The 23341-nt window shown below is 29.4% G+C and overlaps 1 protein-coding gene across 1 annotated transcript in view; it reads left to right on the plus strand.

Annotated features, from left to right (window-relative positions):
* Positions 1-23341, plus strand: part of KaiR1D (Kainate-type ionotropic glutamate receptor subunit 1D) — a 226646-nt gene that overhangs the window by 182719 nt on the left and 20586 nt on the right. The window contains exons 8-11 of the mRNA XM_088275369.1: positions 3271-3291; positions 4914-5066; positions 17048-17266; positions 18231-18481. Of these exons, the coding sequence (XP_088131495.1) occupies positions 3271-3291; positions 4914-5066; positions 17048-17266; positions 18231-18481 (644 nt within the window). The remainder of the gene's footprint in view (positions 1-3270; positions 3292-4913; positions 5067-17047; positions 17267-18230; positions 18482-23341) is intronic.

Raw genomic sequence — 23341 nt, forward strand, 5'->3', positions numbered from 1 at the left:
AGTACAACAATGTTTAACCAATATGCTTTCAATGTTTACAATTAGATATTACGCAATAGTTACGCAATCTATATCAAAATCAATATGTTAAAATTAAGATCTGTATGCTGTTTCCCAATTTTTATACTGTTACATCAAATTGATTTTTAACCTGAATTTACCAAAAACCAAAATAACACTCTCCTAATTATTCATATTTCAGTTGTGTATCTTGTAGTTGTACAGGAGAAAGTGACAAACTAACATAACGTAAAATGTTCAGGAGGGCCATTTAAGTCACTTTTACTTGGCAAAAAAATAAACACCAATGCAGTTGGCCATTTTTAACAAGTCAATATATTATACTTTCAAGTTTTAAATCGCTTCGAGATTTTTCCAGGGCAATATTAAGCTTATAAGATATCAAAAATATTTATACATTAATATATATATATATATATATATATATATATATATATATATATATATATATATATATATATATATATATGTATGTATATATATATAGATATATAAATATATATAAATATATATTTATATATATATATATATATATATATATATATATATATATATATATATATATATATATATATATATATATATATATATATATATATATATACATATATATAAATATAAATATAAATATATATATATATACATTATATTAGAGATTTTTCCAGGGCAATATTAAGCTTATAAGATATCAAAAATATTTATATATTAATATATATATATATATATATATATATATATATATATATATATATATATATATATATATATATATATATATATATATATATATATATATATATATATATATATATATATATATATATATATATATATATATATATTTATATTTATATATAAATATATATATATATATATATATATATATATATATATATATATATATATATATATATATATATGTATATATATATAGATATATAAATATATATAAATATATATTATATATATATATATATATATATATATATATATATATATATATATATATATATATATATATATATATATATATATATATATATATATATATATATATATATATATATATATATATATACATATATATAAATATAAATATAAATATATATATATATATATACATATATATATATATATATATATATATATATATATATATATATATATATATATATATATATATATATATATATATATATATATATATATATATATATATATATATATATATATATAAATATATTGTTTTTGTAAGAAATGCACTTGGTCACGTTCTTTTGTATGACTACGATATGCTTTCGATATACAAAATTTAAAAAAAAAAACAAAAATATCTAGTTCAAAGTATATTTATGCACATAACATAAAATAAATAAACATGTATGCAGCATTGAAAGAACATTAAGGTAGCCAGGAAAAGCTCCATTATTATATGTACGTATTATGACTGATAACATTAGGAAAAAGGTTTTTGCGAACGCCTCACAGATGGGTGGAGGTATTTTGGAATTCCATTCAAGAAAGGCTGAGTCATTTATCAAACATTAACGCAGATAAGTTATTTCTGATCTGTTTTTCAGAATAAAACGTTTCATCATCATACTTTAAATTTACTTAAACAGTAAAGCTTTCTTTTAGAAAAATAATTTCGAATTGAATATTCTTTTGTACAATTCTGAAAAATATTTATTTCAATTAATAATTTTAATTGATAGAGCATATAAATGTATTAAAACTATCACTTATGCAGAAAAAAAAATCTCAACATTTTGAGTGTGTCTATTTACTTGTCACATATCGCCCACTCCTTTCAAGAACGTCATTAATCAAAAAACTTGATTTTTCGGGAGAACGTTTTAAAAGTTTAAAAATATGACACAATGTATTAAAAATAAATATCAAGTCACTCATTGAACTTTTTACTGTGCAACAGATCTTTTTAGGTAAAAGTTTAAAACCTGAAGGTTTTTTCTCCATTTGAAAAGTATTTAGTTTATTAAAAAAATAATTAAACAATACCTTTTCTTCAAAATCCAGAAACAGCATTTTTTTTGCTCTTTAGCGGGTAAAAATATGCCTCTTTTGCTGGGATATAGTATATTTTCAGGGCATTCCGAAAACATGCACAACTGAAAATTGGCGATTTTTAATTTATGACGTTCTTGAAAGGAGTGAGCGATATCTGAGGTTTCTTTACTTATTTTATTTTAAAGATATTTTTACATTTTGTAAAATGATTATTGAAATAATGATAAAAAGATTGGCTTCTCCTGTTTTAATCAAATAAATACATATTTTGTTAGATTTAAGTTATGCGCTGATATTTTTGATGTAACTGCATTCATTTTATTTGACCAGTGACCGGATTTCATCGGTACTGACATCAACAGAGTAGTGGGAGGCTAAGGACAGAATGAATACTTTGTTATATATACAACAAGGCAGGGGTTGAAACTATGATTTTATGTAACTTTTCTGAAAAAATGAATTCATGAAGTGTATTATATCAATAATTACCTTTTATTTATTATTTTGGCATTAACTTTGTGGTAAGATATGTTACAATGATTAAAGAAAACACTTGTTTTTTACCACTTGAGTTTTAATAATAACTACATGTTTCAGAAGTTAAATTTCCATCATTCAGGTCTGTTTAGTAACAAACAGACCTGAATGATGGAAGTTTAACACTTGAATAAAACTCAAGTGGTAAAAAACAAGTGTTTTCTTTAATCATTAATTACCTTTAATTTATAGTTATGGTTTTAATGTGTAATTTTATATAATTTTGTTTTAGAAATGGAATTTTGTATGTAAATATTAATAATATATAGGTGGATTTGGAACCGTTGGTTGACAAAACCTTCTGCTGCAAATTTGTATGGGGAAGTTCTGTGTTTTCTGACTTATAAAATTTCCCTCACTTTCTTCTTGTCCATGTGACATTTAAGTACCTTTTGTTTAATTTTTAATGGATATGTATTATGTTAGCGATTTTTAAGTTGAAAATTGATGTGGCTTTGTTATTAGTCAACTTATTATATACGGTATTTTAAAATAAAGAAAAAGGGTAAATGTTTTACAACAATCCAATGGATATCATCTTCAAAATCTCATACAACTCTATTTCTTCTCACAACTTACTAACATTATTTACATTTTCCGTCTCGAATTCACTCTCTAATACAATATTTCTGTTTTCTTTCCATGCCCTTCTTCCTGTCTTACCGTGGAAATTTGGAAATTAAGGAAAATATGACATTCATTAAGGTAAGCTAATGTTTTACTCGCTTGTGATGAGAAACACTAATTGTCGTCTTTATTTGAGTAAACACTTTGTTAAATAATAATTAATCATTCTCAATGAATAAACACTTCAATTTCATCTAACAGTGAATAAATATTTGTTTAGATAAAATTAAGCTTTTCAACCTAAAAAAATAAGTTTTTAATTAAAATTTATTAACAAAAACGTATGAAAATAAATAAGCTAATAATATCTTGTATAATATGTACATATAAAACTTTTGTTTAGTTTATAATACTATTTATTAAGCAAATTGTATTACGTAGTCAAAGAATTCTAAATCATTTTTTAATATTATGTACATTATGATGTTGAATGCATTGAATTATGCGTTATGATATATTTTTTAAAATTGATATTTACCTAGTTAAACACACAAAAAAATACATTTAAAAATTATGAGGTTTATATTATCCACTGACACTTCGTGATGGAATTGCATTTAATATATTATTAGATTAAAACCAATATTTTTAGCTTTTGCATTATATTTTTATTTGATCAGTGACCGGGTTTCGTCGTTACCGACATCATCAGACTGATGACCAGTTTGATGATGTCGGTAACGACGAAACCCGGTCGCTGGTCAAATAAAAATAAAGTGGAAAAGCTAAAAATATTAGCTTTAATCTAATAATATATTAAAATTATGAGGTATTAAAAAATGCTGCAGTCAAACAAATAATCTATTGTATGTTCATAAAGTTTTTAAACATTTATAAACAAACATTTTTTGCTGTATAAAATATAATTGAAGCAATTTTTATGAATTGAATAAATTAACAAAGCTTTCAAAATCTCGCCGATGTGCCCTTTGAATACATGATTTGAGGTTGTTTATCTTATTAAAATTGCTCTTTTGAAATGTAAATTTTGTCGGACCAATTAAACACCATCAAATATCATCAAGTCAGTATAAAATTATAGTATTTTCTCCGTTAAAATCACAAAATTTAAAGCCTTTCAAAAATTTTCCTGCGGCGTTTCATTCGGCGGTTTGTCGATTGTAATTATACCCCAAACTGACTCAATTTTAGGGTAAAATACCATTTAATTTCACTTACAAATAAGAAGTACTTAAGTGAAGATGTAATGTCATCAAAGGGCCTGATAAAACAAGCAGTAAAGATCAAATATCTTATCTCACAATTATGAATTTAACATAAATCAAACAGACTAACTTGGAACTCTGGTTAGCATCAATATTATTCGATTTTCCCAGAAAATTGTATGATTCAATACATCTTTTAACTTCGAAATCATCTTCACCAAAAAACGCGTGTGACAATTATTGATGGCATGCGTTTTTTGGTCCACCAAAGGCCTAACATATGATAAAGATTGCAGAACGACACGTACTAAATAACAAGGTCTTACATGCACTATTTTGTGTAGTTATAAGTGTATTGTTTGCATTCTGGGATTGTGTGTGTCTTGATGAAGAGACGGATACGTCTCAAAACTGTAATACAAAAATCTCAGTGAGTGGTTGTAAACTAACTAACATCACTAACATTTTTGTAAAAAGAAAATTATAAAAAATAAAATAAACGCTTGTGTTTCATTATGAATGTTTTTTTTGTAGACGGAAACAGCATTGATGTATGACGCTGTTCACCTGTTCGCCAAAGCTCTTCACGATCTCGACACATCACAGCAGATTGACGTGAAACCCTTATCGTGTGACGCAGAAGACACGTGGCCTCATGGATACAGCCTAATAAACTACATGAAAATCGTAAGTACCATATTTGTCCATTCATTTTTACATGTCTCCTTCTTCTTCTTCATTCTTATAGATCCTGTAATCGGCCATTATTCATCTCTTGTGATGTGGAATGCCAGCTGTCAAGCCATTGTTTAAGAGTTCTTCTAGGTGGTCTTCCATCTCGGTTTTCTTGATGAGCTATTAGAGCCAGTCTGGTTTCTTCCATTATATTCACATGGGCATTCCAGATTCACCTTCGCTGTCTTCTTCTGTCTGACTATACCTTCCATACTACACATTTCCTGAATTCCCGCGTTCCTTATTCAGTTTCTTAATGTGATTCCAGTTATGCATCTCAATGTCCTCATTTCTGAGCTTCTTAGAAGAGATTTGGTTTTTGCTGTGTCTGCTTTAGTCTCTTTTCCATATGTGGCAATCGGTCAATTCTTCTAGATTTTTTTGGCACCCCAATATTATAGACGCCTCATTGACATGTCTTATAATCTCTTTGTAGAGGTTTTTACATCAAATAAATGGAAATTTGACTACCTCAGGTTGATAAATTATCAAAAAATTATCTTCAAATGGAGTAAACTATATTTTTTCACAAATTTCTCGTCTGATCACTATCGGCAATATTGCCAAATAAATCAAATAATAAAAAACAAGTGAAAAAATCTCACCAAGATTGGAATAAAAATTGAATCACATAATCAAAAGAACTTTATATGGTAAGTGTATCGTAGATCATGGATTAATCCATCAACCTATTTCCGATTCCTTTGAAGAGCATATAAACTGCCTTGAAGTTCTTCTGTCAGCAGTTTTCTGTAGTCACGTCCTCCCAAGACAGGTCAAGTCTACGAAGTTCTGACGAATTCTCATGAGTGGATGTCCTGAGCGGCTGGAACCTGATGTTCTGTAAAAGAGAAAAGCTTGATTAAGGAATGCAAATAACACAAAATTCGAACCAATACACATTTACTAAGATTTATATGTGTGTGTGTATTAAATGTGTATTAAATGTGTTACCGTTTTGTCAAAAATCAAGGCAGTTTGATTGAAAATTATGATAACTTGTTTTTAACAAATAATTTTTAAAAATACATTTCTCTCCAAAAATTTCACTCCTTTATAAGAGACCGGAAATACCAAGGGTTCAAAGAAAAAGGTGAATTATCTGCATTAATTTATAAATATCGTATGATTTTCAAATATTGATAAAATTACGAAAAGTCAGAAGAAACAAATGCAAAAATATTTATGTATTTGATCAGTTAATTTATCAAAATATGGATTATCTCCAATTACAGGAGTTAATGAAAATAACTCCTGTAATTGGAGATAATCCAGATTTTGTGAACAAGTATTTGGACACACTTAAAATCTTGTAAATAAATTATCTGGTCAAAGTTTAAGCTTAAATAATAAAAATGAAAATGGTATTTTCTGGCGTTTCTCATGTGTGTGATTATAATCCAGGATTCGGACCTCACATACTAATATGAGATTTCCTGCTTAGTAAAAAGCTTTTATACATCTCACCAATAGATGTCTCTAGTGAAGTTCTAGTGATTCAAGAACAAGGTTTCTAAATTGGTTCATATATATAGAGCTTCCAAGGATTTGAGTAGTGTGGTTGTCAATAATGGGTAGAATTGGTGAATGTTACACGTGTGTTAAGTGATCACTTAAACCAGCCTATGACGGTCGTCAGCCCCGTAAATGCCCAGACTTATAGACCATATTCTTCTTCATCTTTGATGAGATGTCAAAAAATAATATAATTTATTTTATATTTTCCGTAATATCTTTTTATCTTCTCTTACATCCTTTTATTTTTTCTTATCTCTTTTTTTTTAATTTTCAACGTAATACACGATCGATAAAACTCGAATGTCAACATTTGGATACTACTTATATAACGAAAATATATTATGAAAATAATGACTTATTTTTTTAATATTTCAATTCTCATTAATTACTCTTTATTATTTAGGATATTAATACCATTTGATTTTGACTTATCGAGGTTTCAAGTACAGGGATTTCCATTATCGGGATCTTGAGTCTCAGGATTTGCAACCGATTCTCGAAAATTCAAAGCATTCTTATCCTGAAGACAAACCGCTATTTGTTTGTATTGTAACTTGAGGATTTCGCTTTGTGCGTTCAAGTGTTTCACCTTTTTATAAAATACATTCGATCCCGCATTCCAGGTGTGACCAATAGGGATGACTGAAAAGAATTAAAAATTTGAGAAATATCTTATTTCAATATTTTGAGTGAGTCCAAATATTGAATAGTTGGGTAATATATCCAAAATAAAACACGGTTTTTGTTGGATTGAATTGTTTATTATTTATGTATATTTTAATACGTGACGCGTTTCGTCTTCTTAGGACATTATCAAACACTCATAAGACTTCTTAGGACACTATCAAACAACATTTATTAATGTTTATTTTAATACGTGACGCGTTTCGTCTTTTTAGGACATTATCAAGAACTCTAAGAAGACGAAACGCGTATAAAAACTTCTTGCAACATTGTTAAACGCATAAAAAACTAAAACTTTTATTAAATTAAACTAAAACTAAGTATTTACAATGTATTCAAATTTACATATTTAAATGTAGAATTGTGACTGCTTTGAATATTCGATACCCCTGAATATTTCATAAAACAACGATTCTGATCCGCAAGCAAATCCTTTCGCGCAGGTATTTGAGAAGCTTTTGCCAATAGTGGAAACCACTCTTATACAGACCCTTTGATGGCGAAGCTTTCCTGAAAGCTTCCTCCCTTTCCTGCGCTCCGCACCGCTAGTAATATCCAATTTGAGACTTGCAAGTCTGTGCTTTGGTAATAGAACGCCAAGCTTTTGAAGCTAAGGAGAGAGAGCTTTATCGAACGGTAAGTACCCTAAATTGTATTCTTAAAGCCAGAAAGAGGCGATATTGGATCTCAAAGATTTGAATTGGGTTTGTGTGTTAAACATTTTAAATGAATATATCACTTTTTTATTGTATTTTTATAAATAATTTATAAAATCATAATATTGAAATATTTGTTTTTATTAAGTTCACTAAATTTATTACATAAAACAAAATACACGTTTATGTAAATCTAGAGCTGAAAAAAAAATTATCTGTATGAATAACAAATTAACAATATTTAAATATTCAATATTTTTCAAATACCCTTATGTATTAAATATAATTTCTAATTTTTACGATCTTTATACTTGCTTTAAAATAATTTTTAAACTCAAATTATTAATGATTTCCTACATATAATCACAAAAATTAAAAAAAAGATAATATTCTAATATTATTTATAAATTATAATATAAAAAAAATATTTAAAAAAATGTATCTACCTGTGTAAAAATAAATTAAAAAATATATCAGTATTGATCCAAAAAAATTAAAATAAAAAATGGTTTGTTTTGTAAGGATACTTAATTTTTTCTTTTATTTATTTAACCTTCTTTTGGCTTTGTTATTCACATTTCCCCTTCAGACATTATTTTCAAATATTTTATACCAAATCATCTGGAAAAAATAACTTATCATTTTAAGGGTGAAAACAGTAATATTCAGGTCTATTATTGAACATCTTATGTGAGTTACAAAGAACACTTATGAAGTGTAGTAATATATTTAATACTTATGTCATAATTTTGATCAAACTTATCGTTCAACCATTAATATTTATGTTATAACATTTAAGTATTCTCCGAACATAAAATATGTTTTCTTCATATATTTTACGATTCACTTCCAAAAAATTTAAATAATTATCGTTTTCCTTGGGGGTGTTAAACTAAATCGTAAGGCTTCGACTGACAATCAGTTCGATTTTCACATTGTACGTGCCAATGTAATCAGATGTTCTGATATGTGATTGTCGGATAAAGACTATTCGTGTCAGAATCCAATCAACGAGATAACAAGAAAATTTTCAACAGTTCATTTTGAAGCGTGTCACACGGTTTTTTAGTGTAGGTATAGCACACACACACACACACATACATATAAAATATAAAACCCTTATCCGCACCCCAGTGGTGCATAAGGCACTGTGTTGTATAAACGCAGTGTTATCTTGATCGTTTACACATGAAGGAAAGGTGATCAGCCCTCCAATTCAGGTACCAGTCCATGGTAATATTAAATAAATATTAGAGTGAAAATATCACTTATATTTATTTTATCCCCCTTGAGAATCGAACCTGGGACCTCCAGAACGGTAGCCGAGCGTGCTGACCATTACACTACGGAGGCAGACAATTATTTTTTAGGTAACGGTACAATTTTACTCGATTAAACTATTTAGTGGTTATTTTTATCCCACATTTTATGACATCTCAACAAAGTTAAAGAAGAATATAGAAGTCTGGGTATTTGCGGGGCATACGGGGCGTACTACTTGTCATAGGATGATTAAGAGATCACTTTACACACGTGCAACATTCAACATTCTACCCATGATTGACAACCACACGACTAAAATATTTGGATGTCATACATATCCGTGATTGATTTCATACATATCCGTGATCGATCAATCCGTGATTGATTTTACAACAGCCATGATTATGATTGGATTATTAAATAAATAAAATAAGCAAAGACTCTTTTGTTTATTTGCCAGATCTAAACAAAAAACTAAATATGCTTTGTCTTAGTTTAGATATCTAGATAATTCACAAATAATGATTATAATTAATTAAAGTTGTACTCGGTAAAAATACTACTTTTTTAAAAAATCTTTTATGACACGTGTTTTGATGCATTCCACATCATATTTAAATACCTAAAATAATACAGAGTGCATCAAAACACGTTTTTCTATAAAGTTGAGGAAACAGTGGTATTTACTAAGTAAAAATTAAAATTAAAAAGATACTCGTGTTACCACAAAGTGACTTCTTAATCAAATAATAAAATATCTTGATTGACAATTGATTTTATTTATTTATTTATTCGGGAATTGTATAGCTTAAATATTAAAAAAATTATATAAAACAATAGTAACATTAACAATAATAAACATTACATTACTTTGACAAAAAATAGTTACGTTAAAACAAAGCCAATTAAACAATTCCACAATTATGTTATAAAACTATTAAAAAACATTCAGAGATTAAAAAAAAAACAAAAAACAACAAAAAAAGGGTATCATATAAAATAATAGATTTAGCAGGAAGGAGAAGGTTTTCCTTTTTCTTTTGAAAGGAATTAATAAGGGTGGTTAAAGGATTTTCGAAAACCTGTCATTTCTGACGTTCAAATAAACTGAATCACAAATCTCATTTCTTTTAATTGTTTTTATGTTGTTATGAATAATTTATTTTAAACAGGGAATGCGGTGCTTCAAAAATATTTTTTTTCATTGCTGAAATTTTGGCTGAAAGTTTAAAAGCCCTTTCTATCGAAGTTTTTCAATATCTGTTTTACATAAATGACGCGTTAGTGGAGGTCTTTATATGGGTATTTTTTTCAAAAAGCGGATATTATTTAAGGCTGACACAAATATCGTACAATTCGACAATACTTAAGATTTTTAGCTTTCGATATTCTGATGAATTTGCTCAAAAACAACGTAATAAAATTAGCATGTCGGAGTTTGATTTGAGTTTTGTGGTAAATTTCTAAATTCGTCCAAATTTTCGGATCTAGCGAAAACAATGCCTGGAAAATTGCTGAAGATATTACAGATGTTTTCAATGCTCAAAATATTAACGGCATCGTTGAATCGATTTAAGATTTATATTTTCACTCTTAATTTTATGATTTAAATCAATTTATTGATAATTTTATTTTTTAAATTTATATTTGAAGCACTTAGTTTGTGATTTTCCATTTTAAAATTAAAATGTAACTTTGTTTTAAAATCACTGTAAAATATTTTATTATATATTATTATATTTATTATAATGTCTACCGGTTAGCTTCGACACCGGTAGAAATTATTAAGTTACAATATAATATTTATTGTGATTTTAAAATAAAGTTACATTTAATTATAAACTTACATTTTTATTTTATTTTATGAACGTTTCAATGATTAAACGTAATGTTTTATAATGTATACGGGCAAGAGATAAGCCAAAACAAGGATTGAGGTGAGTGGAGACTGACCATTTAAGAAGAAAATCAATGAGAGAATAAAACACCTTACTCTGTCTTTGCAAACATTCTTCGCCCTTTTCCACATTCACAGATCTTCTCATAGATAACCGCCGACTTTTTTGACTCTTGACCCGGCTGCTAACAAGTATTTGACACACCTTACCATGTCAAATTATCATCGGTCGTCTTTTGCTCCTTTTTTCAACTATATTCACCTCAAAATTTATTTTACCGTTCTTTCCTCACTCATTCGTTCTACTTGTCCAAACCATTGCGACACACCTTTCTAAATTTTGTCGATAATGCTTGCCGCAGCCTTACATTCTTTCCTTATTTCACCATTCCAACATCTATTATGCATCGTTTTTCCACACATTTTTTTTTAAATATAACTTAATTTCTTATGACATCATAACCTACACGTATAAATAAATATAAAAAGTTTAATTTTTGTAGTCCATTATAACGTCTTCCATTCTATCCTCATTTTGCCATTTTATAATGACATATTGAAATTGTTACTTATTTCGACATATCGCTCACTCCTTTTAACAACGTCATATTTCAAAAATCGTCAATTTTCAGTAGTGCATGTTTTCAGAATGCCCAGAAAATGTAATAATCCCATCAAAAGTGGCATATTTTAACTTAATATTTACTCGCTACAGGGCAGAAAGTGGTGTTTCTGCATTTTTAAGAAAAGGTTTTGTTTAATTTTACAAAAAATTTATATATTTTTCAAATGGATAAAAACCATTCAGGTTTTACCTAAAAAAATCTGTTGCACAGTAAAAAGTTCAATAATCGGCTGGATATTTATGTTTAATACATATTATTATATTTTAAAACTTTAAAAACGATCTCCAGAAAAATCAAATTTTTGGAAATATGACTTGTTGAAAGGAGTGAGCGATATATCATACATCGTTTTGAAGTACATCTATCTAAGGAATCGCATTTCGCCTGATCTTTAAAAATATATAAACATGAACAAATAGTGAGCTTTTACTGTGTGCTTTTGTTGAATGTTTTATAACATGTAACCGTTACACGCCGACGTTCCGCCATTTCAGTGGTTCTAACGAGTTCCTACAAAGTTTATAAGGGAAACGTCAGCAGATCTGTAATATCGAGGGGAGAGCGTATACCAGAACCGCGTTTATCCATCGCGTTTTCTCCGATTTCACCGTCTGAAATTCTACTGCAATTCATATTTTATTACGGACCGACGTGTAACTTCTTCCCAGAACTATTTCTCTCGTCATTTCTCCCACAAAGTCTTTCCGAACTTCATTACGTTATCACACTTTACGACTACGATTTCTGGCTGGAAGCTTAAGAGATTTTTTTCAATTCCATATTTTTTGAAGATATTTACGAGAGATTTTGATTTAAGTATCTCTACAGTAGATATTTCTCATTATTATTCGGGGTTTTTTATCTTTAGAAGGCCTGAGGGGGGAATTGGATCAAATTTCCAGATGTAAAAATAATATTTCCAAGTCAGAAAAATGTTTTTCATGTAAATCCTGTCAATGTTCTGACTCGATAACTTGTTTATTTGATTGAATCAAAATTGACTTTGTTGAATAACAAAATGATTTAAACATACAAATAAAGAACTTGTATTGTACTATTATACAGTTTTAAAGTTTAGTACTGACATACCTGGGCGGAAATATATTTTATAATTTTTAACTACACAGTTTTTTCCACTTTAACTTTTAAAACCAATGACTGACGTTTGTCGTCACCTATATGATCATATTGGTGATGATGTCAGTAAAGTCGAAACCCGGTAACATTTCAAATAAAGTAAAATGAAACTATTTAACTGTTGTTTTATTACATAAACACGACTAGTTTCGAGAGTTACAGATGTTTTCATCAACAAGACATTTGAAATATTTTATAGTAATCTTGTTTGTAAATGCAATCTCTCTGATGAATATGCGGTAAAACGATATATAATGGATATTCAAATGGTGGTATATTGAAAAAAATTGCAAGACTTTGGTAATCGTTAGCAATAAGCATATCAGGCAAGAGTCTTTGAGATAGAATAAGAAACACCAGGATGAGAGAAATATGCGAGATTGAAGATGTCGTTAGATGGGGAAGGCAACGAAGGAGACAATGGTATGCGCATGTGAGGAGAATGGAACCATCCAGACTCCCTCACATCGCACTGTACGGCCAACCCCACGTAGACGAATCCCGGGCAGGCCACCAAAGAGATAGATCGATAGCTGGGAATCGACATGGCAGGAGGTCCTCTTATCCCTCTTAAAAACAGGCCACAAGGCCTACGCCAAGAAGAAAAAGAAGATGAATAAGATTAAAGGTGTGTTGAGATGGTTTGGGCATATGAATCAAATGAGTGAAGAAAGGATAGTAAAATAACTTTATAAGGCAAACTTTGTTGGCAATAGAAGCAAAATATGCCTGAGGATGTGAACAAGTATGTCAAATACTTGGACGTGGTCGAAATATTCGGCGGGTATGTATGAGGAGACGCATAATTTTGGAAAAGGCGAAGATTGTTCTCAGCAGACAGATTAATGTAGCGTTCTATTCTCTAGAGAGAATAGGTAGACCTACCCCTGCGGGAAACAGGGTGAAGATAAGTGTGTCAGCTGTCAAGGATTATCAACAAAAAAAAACAGTAAACATTTTTTTTGTTACTCCTGAAGCTAAAATACGACTTGAATGACATCGCTTGATAAAAGATAACACCATTAAGTTAAAAATTTATTTTTAATTCTAGATCCGGATATAAAATAATCTTCACAAACAAAAAACAGCTGTCTGTCTCGAACATTTAAGGCTTTCACTTCGTTTTTCGCAGAATTTCCTGCGTAATTATATTCAAGAGGGGTGTTTACGATCAGGGTAGCTAAGATGGCGAATTCTTCTTCCGGTGTCTCGAGACGACAGTTCCTGTACAGTCGTCAGACCGCTTCAAGGCTTTGTGTACCGCTCCATGTATAATAAACGTCAGAAAGCTCTCGCGGAGGCGACCCACCGCTGGGAGCTTTTACGATTAAAAGGATTACATTCTCTTATACCTTTTGCTGAGCTTTTATTGTAAAGATTCGTTTTAAATCCCAGTTGTTTTAATACGTTACTTAAATATTTAGCCTTTTTAAATATCGAAAAATTAAAAAATGCAATTTATTGATATCTTATAAAATATCACTTGGTACATACTAATTTTCTACAGTTTCTCGTTATGTTTCCTTAATTAATCATCTCACTTATTACCCAAACCATCCCTTTACGCAGAATTCATTAATTAAATTATAATTTCCAGATATCATTAATAGGTCTACAATTGAAAATCCTTGTAACATATGTACATTAAACATTATTGCATGTTCTGTCTTGTATTAACAAAACAGAAACAATAAACCACTATTTGTTATACTCTTAAGATAGACAAAGAAGCATTTGAAAGTCTGAGTATTTACAGGGCTCACGATCTGTCATAACCTGGTTTAAGTAATCACCTTAAATATTTTATTTTTATTTTTTATTATTATTTTTTTTAATATAATTTTTTGACATCTCATCAAAGATGAAGAAGAATATGGAAGTCTGGGCATTTACGGGGCTGACGACCGTCATAGGCTGGTTTAAGTGATCACTTTACACACGTGTAACATTCACCAATTCTACCCATTATTGACAACCACACCACTCAAATTCTTGGAAGTTCTGTATATATGAATTAATTTAGAAACCTTGTTCTTGAATCACTAGAACTTCACTAGAGACATCTATTGGTGAGATGTAATGAAGCTTTTTACTAAGCAGAAACTCTTATATTATTATATTATATTAAGTATTTGTACAAAATGTTGTACATGAAACATTATTGCATGTTCTGTCTCGTTTTAACAAAAAAGAAACAATTAAACCACTATTTGTTAAGCTTTTAATAAAGACAAAGAAGAATATTAAAGTCTGGGTATTTACAGGGCTTACGATTTGTCAAAAGCTGGTTTGAATGATCACTTTATATGCGTGTGATGTTCACCATTCTACCCATGATTGAACACCACACCAATCATATTTTCGAAACAGCTGGACATATTGATCAATCTCATGACACAGTACATATGAGTTCACAACAGATATCTACGTTGGATTCAGAAAAAAATTAACCACACTACGCAATTTTTTGGAAGTTCTTTTCATGTTTCAATTGACACTCTTTTTTACATGCTAATTCTCGGCACCATCTTTGGCTTAGTTGATTATTTTTTTATAATTAGCAGAGACGTTTATGATACCTTTGTTTAACCTGAATACCATTTTTATTACTCTGCTTAACAGATATCATTACTTAACCGGCCTATGACTAATCGCAAAACCTGTACATACTTAGACTCGTATAATTTTCTTCATATGCATTAAGATATTAATACGAAACTACGAAAAATCTTAAAATTAAACGAATAAAATAATAAACGTTCAAATGATATTGCATCTTCATAAAAAAATACCATGTGCACCATTGGGTGTAGATGAAGGTCAGTGAAAATAGGAAAAAGTATTATTTATGTATTTAAGATAACGATGATGAGAATTTAATGAGACTTCTCTTGTAATATTTCAAAATTGTATATCTAGCAGTAAAGTACTAAATCTGTTCATCGTAAACCAAACTGTATCTTGAATCATAACTCAAATCTTGTTTGCATGAGAGCTTTAAATGCCCAAAGCTTCATTAGACGCCCTATGCTGCGGAAACTTGGGTCATTTGTAGAACAATAATGCAGCAAATACCGAATAACTCACCGGACGTCCATGTTTCGCCAGAGCTTTCTGACTCTAGGCTTTAGGGACGCTTTATCAGTGACATCTATGGGCCTTGAGCAAATTAATTTTGGTGCAATATTTCGGCGCTTCCTTCGACTGGGAAAATAAGACAACACACATACTCGTATAGGGTCTTTTGTTAACTCGTTTGTAACAGGAAAATGAAATGAATTTTCCGGATTACGTGATGTTTTTTTACTGTTCGTATTATATTACGTTTATCTTATTGTGTTTTCATCGAAAAAATACAATTTCTTCGGTGTGTAAAAAATATATTCTAGCTTCCCGTTTCAATTTGAATGCTCGAAAATTTTCCGGCGAAATCTTTTATATCGATGATAACGTAAGTAAATTGGATACAATTTTCTAAATAGGTACATGTTTTTTTTATGACAAAAATTACATTATCCTTCTTTTGAAATGGTACACAATTCTTAAATATTTTTATCGTATACCTACATGGAAAGTAAAGTGAGAAATATATTAAAATACAGATTGACCTAAGCCATAATTTGGATGACATGATTTTAATATTAACTTTTGACCATGTTGCTAGTTGTAAGCATTTTGGAGTGAAATTTTACTTTTAAAGATTTATTTATTTTTGTTAAAAACATTTGACATACAGTAATTTTTGAGTTTATCAATGTAAGCACGACCAGTTTTAAGAACAGATTAGTGATATTGTGTTTTTTTTATATAAATAAATATGTTTTACTATAATTTTAATGCCAAATCAATTTATAAAATTTAATACATAATTTCATTTATTTGTTGAATTTAAATGTACATATTTTTATTCATTTAATGATTCATACGTAAATTCACATAAAACTTAATTAACAACCTTATGTGTCTTGTCGGTGGAATACTTTATTTAAAGTTGTTTTCTAATTTTTTTGGGTAAAATATTTTTTTTTGACAGAATTAGATTTTTTGACAATAGAACATTCAATGTTAATACGATTTTTTTATCCTAACATAACTGAACTAAATTCAACCTTACCTACATTTATGATGACACTTTTTATAATTTTATTACAGGTGGAGATGAAGGGACTCACGGGCGTGATAAAGTTCGACCACCAGGGATTCAGGAGTGACTTTTCACTCGATATAGTCGAGCTCAGCAAGGATGGGCTGAGAAAAGTCGGGACGTGGAACTCTACGGAGGGAGTCAACTACACCAGGACCTATGGGGATTCGCAGAGAGAGATCGTGGAGATTCTTCAGAACAAAACTTTAGTTGTGACGACTATACTGGTACAATTTTTTCTCAATACTAATATTTACGCATTTATTCGTAAACATATAAACATTTTGTATATTAAAAGCATTGATAACTTTGTGGTATGGTAATAAAACGATTTTGATGATTTATCGAAACCGGTAGTCACAAATAAGCGTTTAAAAAAGTGCTTTTTCTCAAAGTAAACAATGGGTGTTAAGGAGAGTGTTTTACATATAAACATGTTTACGTTTATTAAAAAAGATCCTGAAATAATAAAATATAATTTCTTGGAACGAAACACCTCGATTGTAATTATGTTTTGATTAATCCCTTCATATTTTTTTTTTGTTAAACAGAACTTAAATCATCGGATTATATTTTTTATTTCAAAAGTTTACAAAATTTTAAATTTGTCCTGTAAATAAAATAAAACAGAAGCATTGTTGTAATGAAATAAACTCAATCTGATACAAAAAATAAATTAAGTCTAAGTATTTTTTTTTATTTGATATTTTATTTAAATAAAATGTAAATACCACAATCTCTTGAAATATACGTTCGATACATTCCGCATTATTTTCAAACACCGTTTATAGTTCCGTTAATTGATTCAACAGTCACTTTGTGGTAAAATCTATCCATTTTTAATTAATGTTTTACTTAGTTAATACCACTATTTCTTAAAATATACTGTGACACATGTTTCGATGCATTCCGCATCATTTTCATTGCGGAATGCATCAAAACATGTGTCACAGTAGATTTTAAGAAATAGTGGTATTTATGTGTACTAAGTACATATATATATATTAATTAAAAACCGTTTATAATGTTTGAAAATGATGCGGAGTGCATGAGAACACGTGTTACAATAAATTTTAAGAAAATTTGGTACAAATTAAATTGAAAATGGAAAGACTTTACCCCAAAGTGACTTCCGAATCAATTAATGACAATGAATAAACTATTTTTATTTCCAATCCATCAATGTTGCAGAGTTCTCCGTACTGCATGAGGAAGGAAGCCAGCGAGAAGCTGACCGGAAACGCACAATTTGAGGGCTACGGGATCGACCTCATCCACGAAATATCCAAGATCCTCATGTTTAACTACACGTTCAGGCTGGTTCCCGATGGAAGATATGGATCGTTCAACAGGGAGTCCAGGGAATGGGACGGTATGGTCCGGGAATTATTGGACCAGAGGGCAGATTTGGCCATCGCTGACCTGACTATAACGTTTGATCGGTGAGTACATTTTTTCAGAGATTCTAAACCTTTTTTACACTTAAATTTTAAGAATAAATTTGTAATTAAAAAAGTCGTTTGTGAAACAAAGGAATGAAAGAGAATAATATTCTCAATATTATTAATATTTAAAGCATTTACTTTGTGGTTAGTCATTTTTACTTATTTTATTTTGTACAAAAATATAAATAACATAAGTATACAACCACTCACCAAGATTTTTATGTCTACCGGTTTCGAGACATACCTGTCTCTTCGTCAGGACGATCACTATTACAACATGCAAACAATACCACCCTTCACCATCATAGCACCATTTACACACGCCCAAATTTAATAAGCCCAATTCTCTTCAGTTTTCAGTGGTTACCACAAAATCAAATGCTGAGAATTTTTAAATGTTTTTTTATAAACAACATTTTCAGTGTGTCCAAATACTTGTTTACTAATCTTAATTATTTCCAATTATAGAAGTTATTTTTAATTAAATTTTTTGACATATCGAAATAGATGAAGAAGAATATGGAAGTTTGGGCATTTACGGGGCTTACGACAGTCACAGGCTGGTTAAAGTGATCACTTTACACAGTGTAACATTAACCAATTATTTTTATGATTGACAACCATACTACTCAAAATCTTGGAAGTTTTATATTTATATATGATCCATTTTCGAAACATTGTACTTGAATCACTTCTGAATTTCACTAGAGAAATCTATTGGTGAGATGTTTTTTATATATTTTTTTATATAATGATCTCTTAAAATTAATAAATATTTTCATGTTTAAAAACATATTTAAATTAAATAATTACTAACTACCATAATTTTATCCTACCGCTTTCGGGATGTACCCTTCTCTTCGTCAGGACAATCACTACACCAGCATGTAATCAACACTACAACCATAGAGCTTTTTACACTTACACCTACACAAAATATTAATTAAATGCACTAAGGGTTTTTATTACAGTCCTCTATTTGATTCGACATCGTTGGTTAATGAAGGTGACTTGTCTTATTCCACTTTCGTTCCCTCCCATTCTCTCAAACCCATTTATCCTAGGCCTTCTTCCACTAAACACCCTTGGTAAATATTTGTGTTCGGTTAAACTAATAATGTACGTGATGAATATTGGTGTATGTGTGAGTATGTGTAAAGTTGTATAATATAAATGGATATTGCTGTTTTCATCCTTTCATCGCAACTCCCAAATTTAGCAATATTTAGATTATTTATTACATCAAACGCTGAAAAATTCACCCTAGGGATAATATCTCAATATTATAGGTATCTCAACTTGATATGAGACGTCTATCGATAATAATTATGCATTTGACAGGATTAAGCGATCACTTTATACCCGTACGTACCGTTCACCATTCTGTGCATTATAAAACATCTGTATAACATTAATTTTTTAATCCTGCTAGTAAAATCCCATAGATTTTGAAGTATGGCATTTGAGAAATTAATGAAGTATTTTTTTTCTTTTTTTCCGTTTGAAAATAAAAAAAGATCGATAGATATTTCCTATCAAGTTTAGACATCTGTAATATCTTATTTAGGTTAAATGTCTCTTACGGTGTTTGAAATAGACGTTGATTGCATCGCAAGAGATTTTTTTTAAATGGTAGAATTTACCGAATACAGGTTAAATAAAATATAATGAAATGTAACTTTGTTTTTCAATCTCTATAAACATTTTATTATAACTTAATTATATTGTCTACCGGTTTCGAAACTAACCGCTTCTTTATCAAGACTGATTACTGTTCGACAAAGAAGCGGTTAGCGTCAAAACTGGTAGATATTAGAATTAAGTTATAATAAAATATTTATAGTGATTTTAAAACAAAGTAACATTTTAATTATAAAATGGAAAATCACAAAGTTAGTAATAAATATAAATTATATGAATGAAATACGTTTCATTTTTATTTATTTATTTTTTCTTTCTAAAATATCAAACAGTAACGTGTGATAAGTTCCATTATGAATGAAAATGATGTCCTCATGGCCTTCCAGGTACATAAATATATATTATACCCTCGTCAAGCCTTGTCAGCATTATTATAAGAAGAGGCTTTACTTACAACAGGTTGAGAAATAAAAGATTGAAGATACAAAAATAACGTTTGTCTTTCAAGAAAATCGACAAGTAAAGTTACTTCAAAATAAAACAAGCTTTCAATTTATTGAAATATTTCGAAGCTGCGATGTTTTCGTGGGTAGTTGAGGCAATATTTTCTAATAAGTTTTCCACCCTTCTCAAAATATTATCCTTGATCTGTCATATTAAGACCATAACAGGTCCTTTTACGTTTTGAAAATTGGAAATATTTTAGTGAACATTTTGTTTTCACCGTAAAAATAATTTGATGAATGAACAATATTTAAGTCAAAAAAGTTCATGAATTCCAGATTTTTCTTTACTTAGGAGTAATCTATGTCAATATTTTATGACCTGTCATACACTGGTTTAAGTAATTATTGGACACAAGTGTAACATTCACCATTCTATGCATGATTAACAGCGACACTATTAAAATTTCGGCAGCATATTTGTACGTTAATATGCTGCCGAAATTTTAATATATAATTTGAATATAAGTTTTAATTTAAATTTCACGTATTAAATATCACTTGTTCTTATAATCCACTGTGATTTGTGTTTCAAAAATTCCGCAACATTTTAAAACACTGTACATGGTGTTTAAAATGATGCGGAATGCATTGAAACATGTGTCACAATAGATTTTAAGATAGAGGTATTTACCAAGTAAAACTTTGATAATGCATGAATATTAATGACTTTAGTAAAATATTTTGAATAAAATGGTAAAACGATCATTTCTGCATTCAAGATAACTAATAATATGTAATAAAAAAGTAATATGTTAGTAAAAAAATTACCAGTATTTATTTTGACGACTCCACTAAGAATACCCGGGATCTCCGGCACGGTAGCCAACTCAACCAACCACTAGCCAAAGTTGTCGATGGTTAAGGCATTTTTGTTTGCATACCCGTACTCGTTTATGATTGTGAAAGACGTTGAAAACAAATATGAGCCTCTTGACCAACTTTATGTAAATTTTGACTTAATTTTATTAATAATGATTTTTCACTTGTTATATTATCATATTTATTTATAAATTCAGTATAAAAATACATTATTTTTTGACATCTCATCAAAGATGAAGAAGAATACGGGAGTCTGGGCATTTACGGGGATGACGACCGTCATAGGCTGGTTTAAGTGATCACTTTACACACGTGTAACAAGAACAAGGTTTCTAAATTGGTTCATATATATAGAACTTCCACGAATTTGAGTAGTATAGTTGTCAATAATGGGTAGAATTGGTGAATGTTACACGTGTGTAAACGATCACTTAAACCAGCCTATGACGGTCGTCAGACCCGTAAATGCCCAGACTTCCGTATTCTTCTTCATCTTTGATGATATGTCAAAAAATAATATGAAAAAACTCCTGTAATTGGAGATTATCCATATTTTGTGAACAAGTATTTGGACACACTCAAAATGTTGCAAAAATACATTGATAAGATTTATCCAGAACGTGAACACCATTGTTTATTTGACATGCTATGACTTTAAAATAATTACCAAAATATGGAGTAAATGGTGATATTTTTATGCATGATCGAAAATTGGATTTACTCGTAAATTTAGGCACAAGGATATTTTATCAATTGTTTCAGCATTAACTTTGTGGTAAGACATGTTACAATGATTAAAGAAAACACTTGTTTTATACCACTTGAGTTTTATTAATGACTACATGTTTCAGAAGTTAAACTTCCATCATTCAGGTCTGTATAATAACGTTATTATACAGACCTGAATGATGAAAGTTTAACTTCTGAAACATGAAGTCTATAATAAAACTCAAGTGCTAAAAAACAAGTGTTTTCTTTAATCATTGTAGCAAGGATATTGCCTGTAATATTTTATCCAGATAGAAGATGATATTGAATGAAGTCCGAAATAATTTCTGAATTCCTTTTACATCATTCATATAAAGGACATGTATGATGTTTGAACAAAAAAGGACCAAAATTAAATCTTTTGAATACGGATCGTATTCCATTCACTGCAATAGTTCGTCCTTTGTATAAAAACTTTGCATTATTTCATATCAAATATGCCTTTATCCTGTAGATACATTTATAAAATGGACGTCCGATGCCATTTCAATTCATGTTCTAGAGTATTTACAAATCCCTCTTGTAAATTGTGATTTTAACGAGTAATATTCGTTTATTATAATATGTATATGTAACTTAGTATGTCAAAATATAGGATAGTATACACAAAGTAAAACGTGCAACAAACAATGAAGACGTCTTTTAGGTAAGGATTGTTTTTTGATTAATAATAATAAAACCCTTATCCTTATCCTTAACCCTATCACCCAAATGGTGCATAGGGCACTGCGTCATTTAACGCAGTGTTATCTTGATTGTTTACACAAGAAGGAAAGGTGATCAGCACTCCACTTCAGGTACCAGTCCAGGGTAAAATTGAATAAATATTACAGTGAAAAAATCACTTATATTTATTTAAACCCCCCTGGGAATCGAATCCGGGACCTACAGAACGGTAGCCGAGCGTGCTGACCATTACACTACGGAGGCAGACATTTTTTTAATTACTTGGCAAATTTTGCTTAGTAAATACCACTTTGTCCACCTCCGTAGTGTAATAGTCAGCACGCTCAGCTACCGTTCCGGAGGTCCCGGGTTCGATTCCCAGGGAGGGTCAAATAAATTTAAGTGATTTTTTCACTCTAATATTTATTCAATATTACCCTAGACCTATATACCTGAA

The sequence above is a fragment of the Brachycentrus maculatus genome, unplaced genomic scaffold (genome assembly GCF_059751285.1).
Source record: "Brachycentrus maculatus isolate JH-2025_06_01 unplaced genomic scaffold, ASM5975128v1 h1tg000849l, whole genome shotgun sequence".
In the NCBI taxonomy this organism is placed as follows: domain Eukaryota; kingdom Metazoa; phylum Arthropoda; class Insecta; order Trichoptera; family Brachycentridae; genus Brachycentrus; species Brachycentrus maculatus.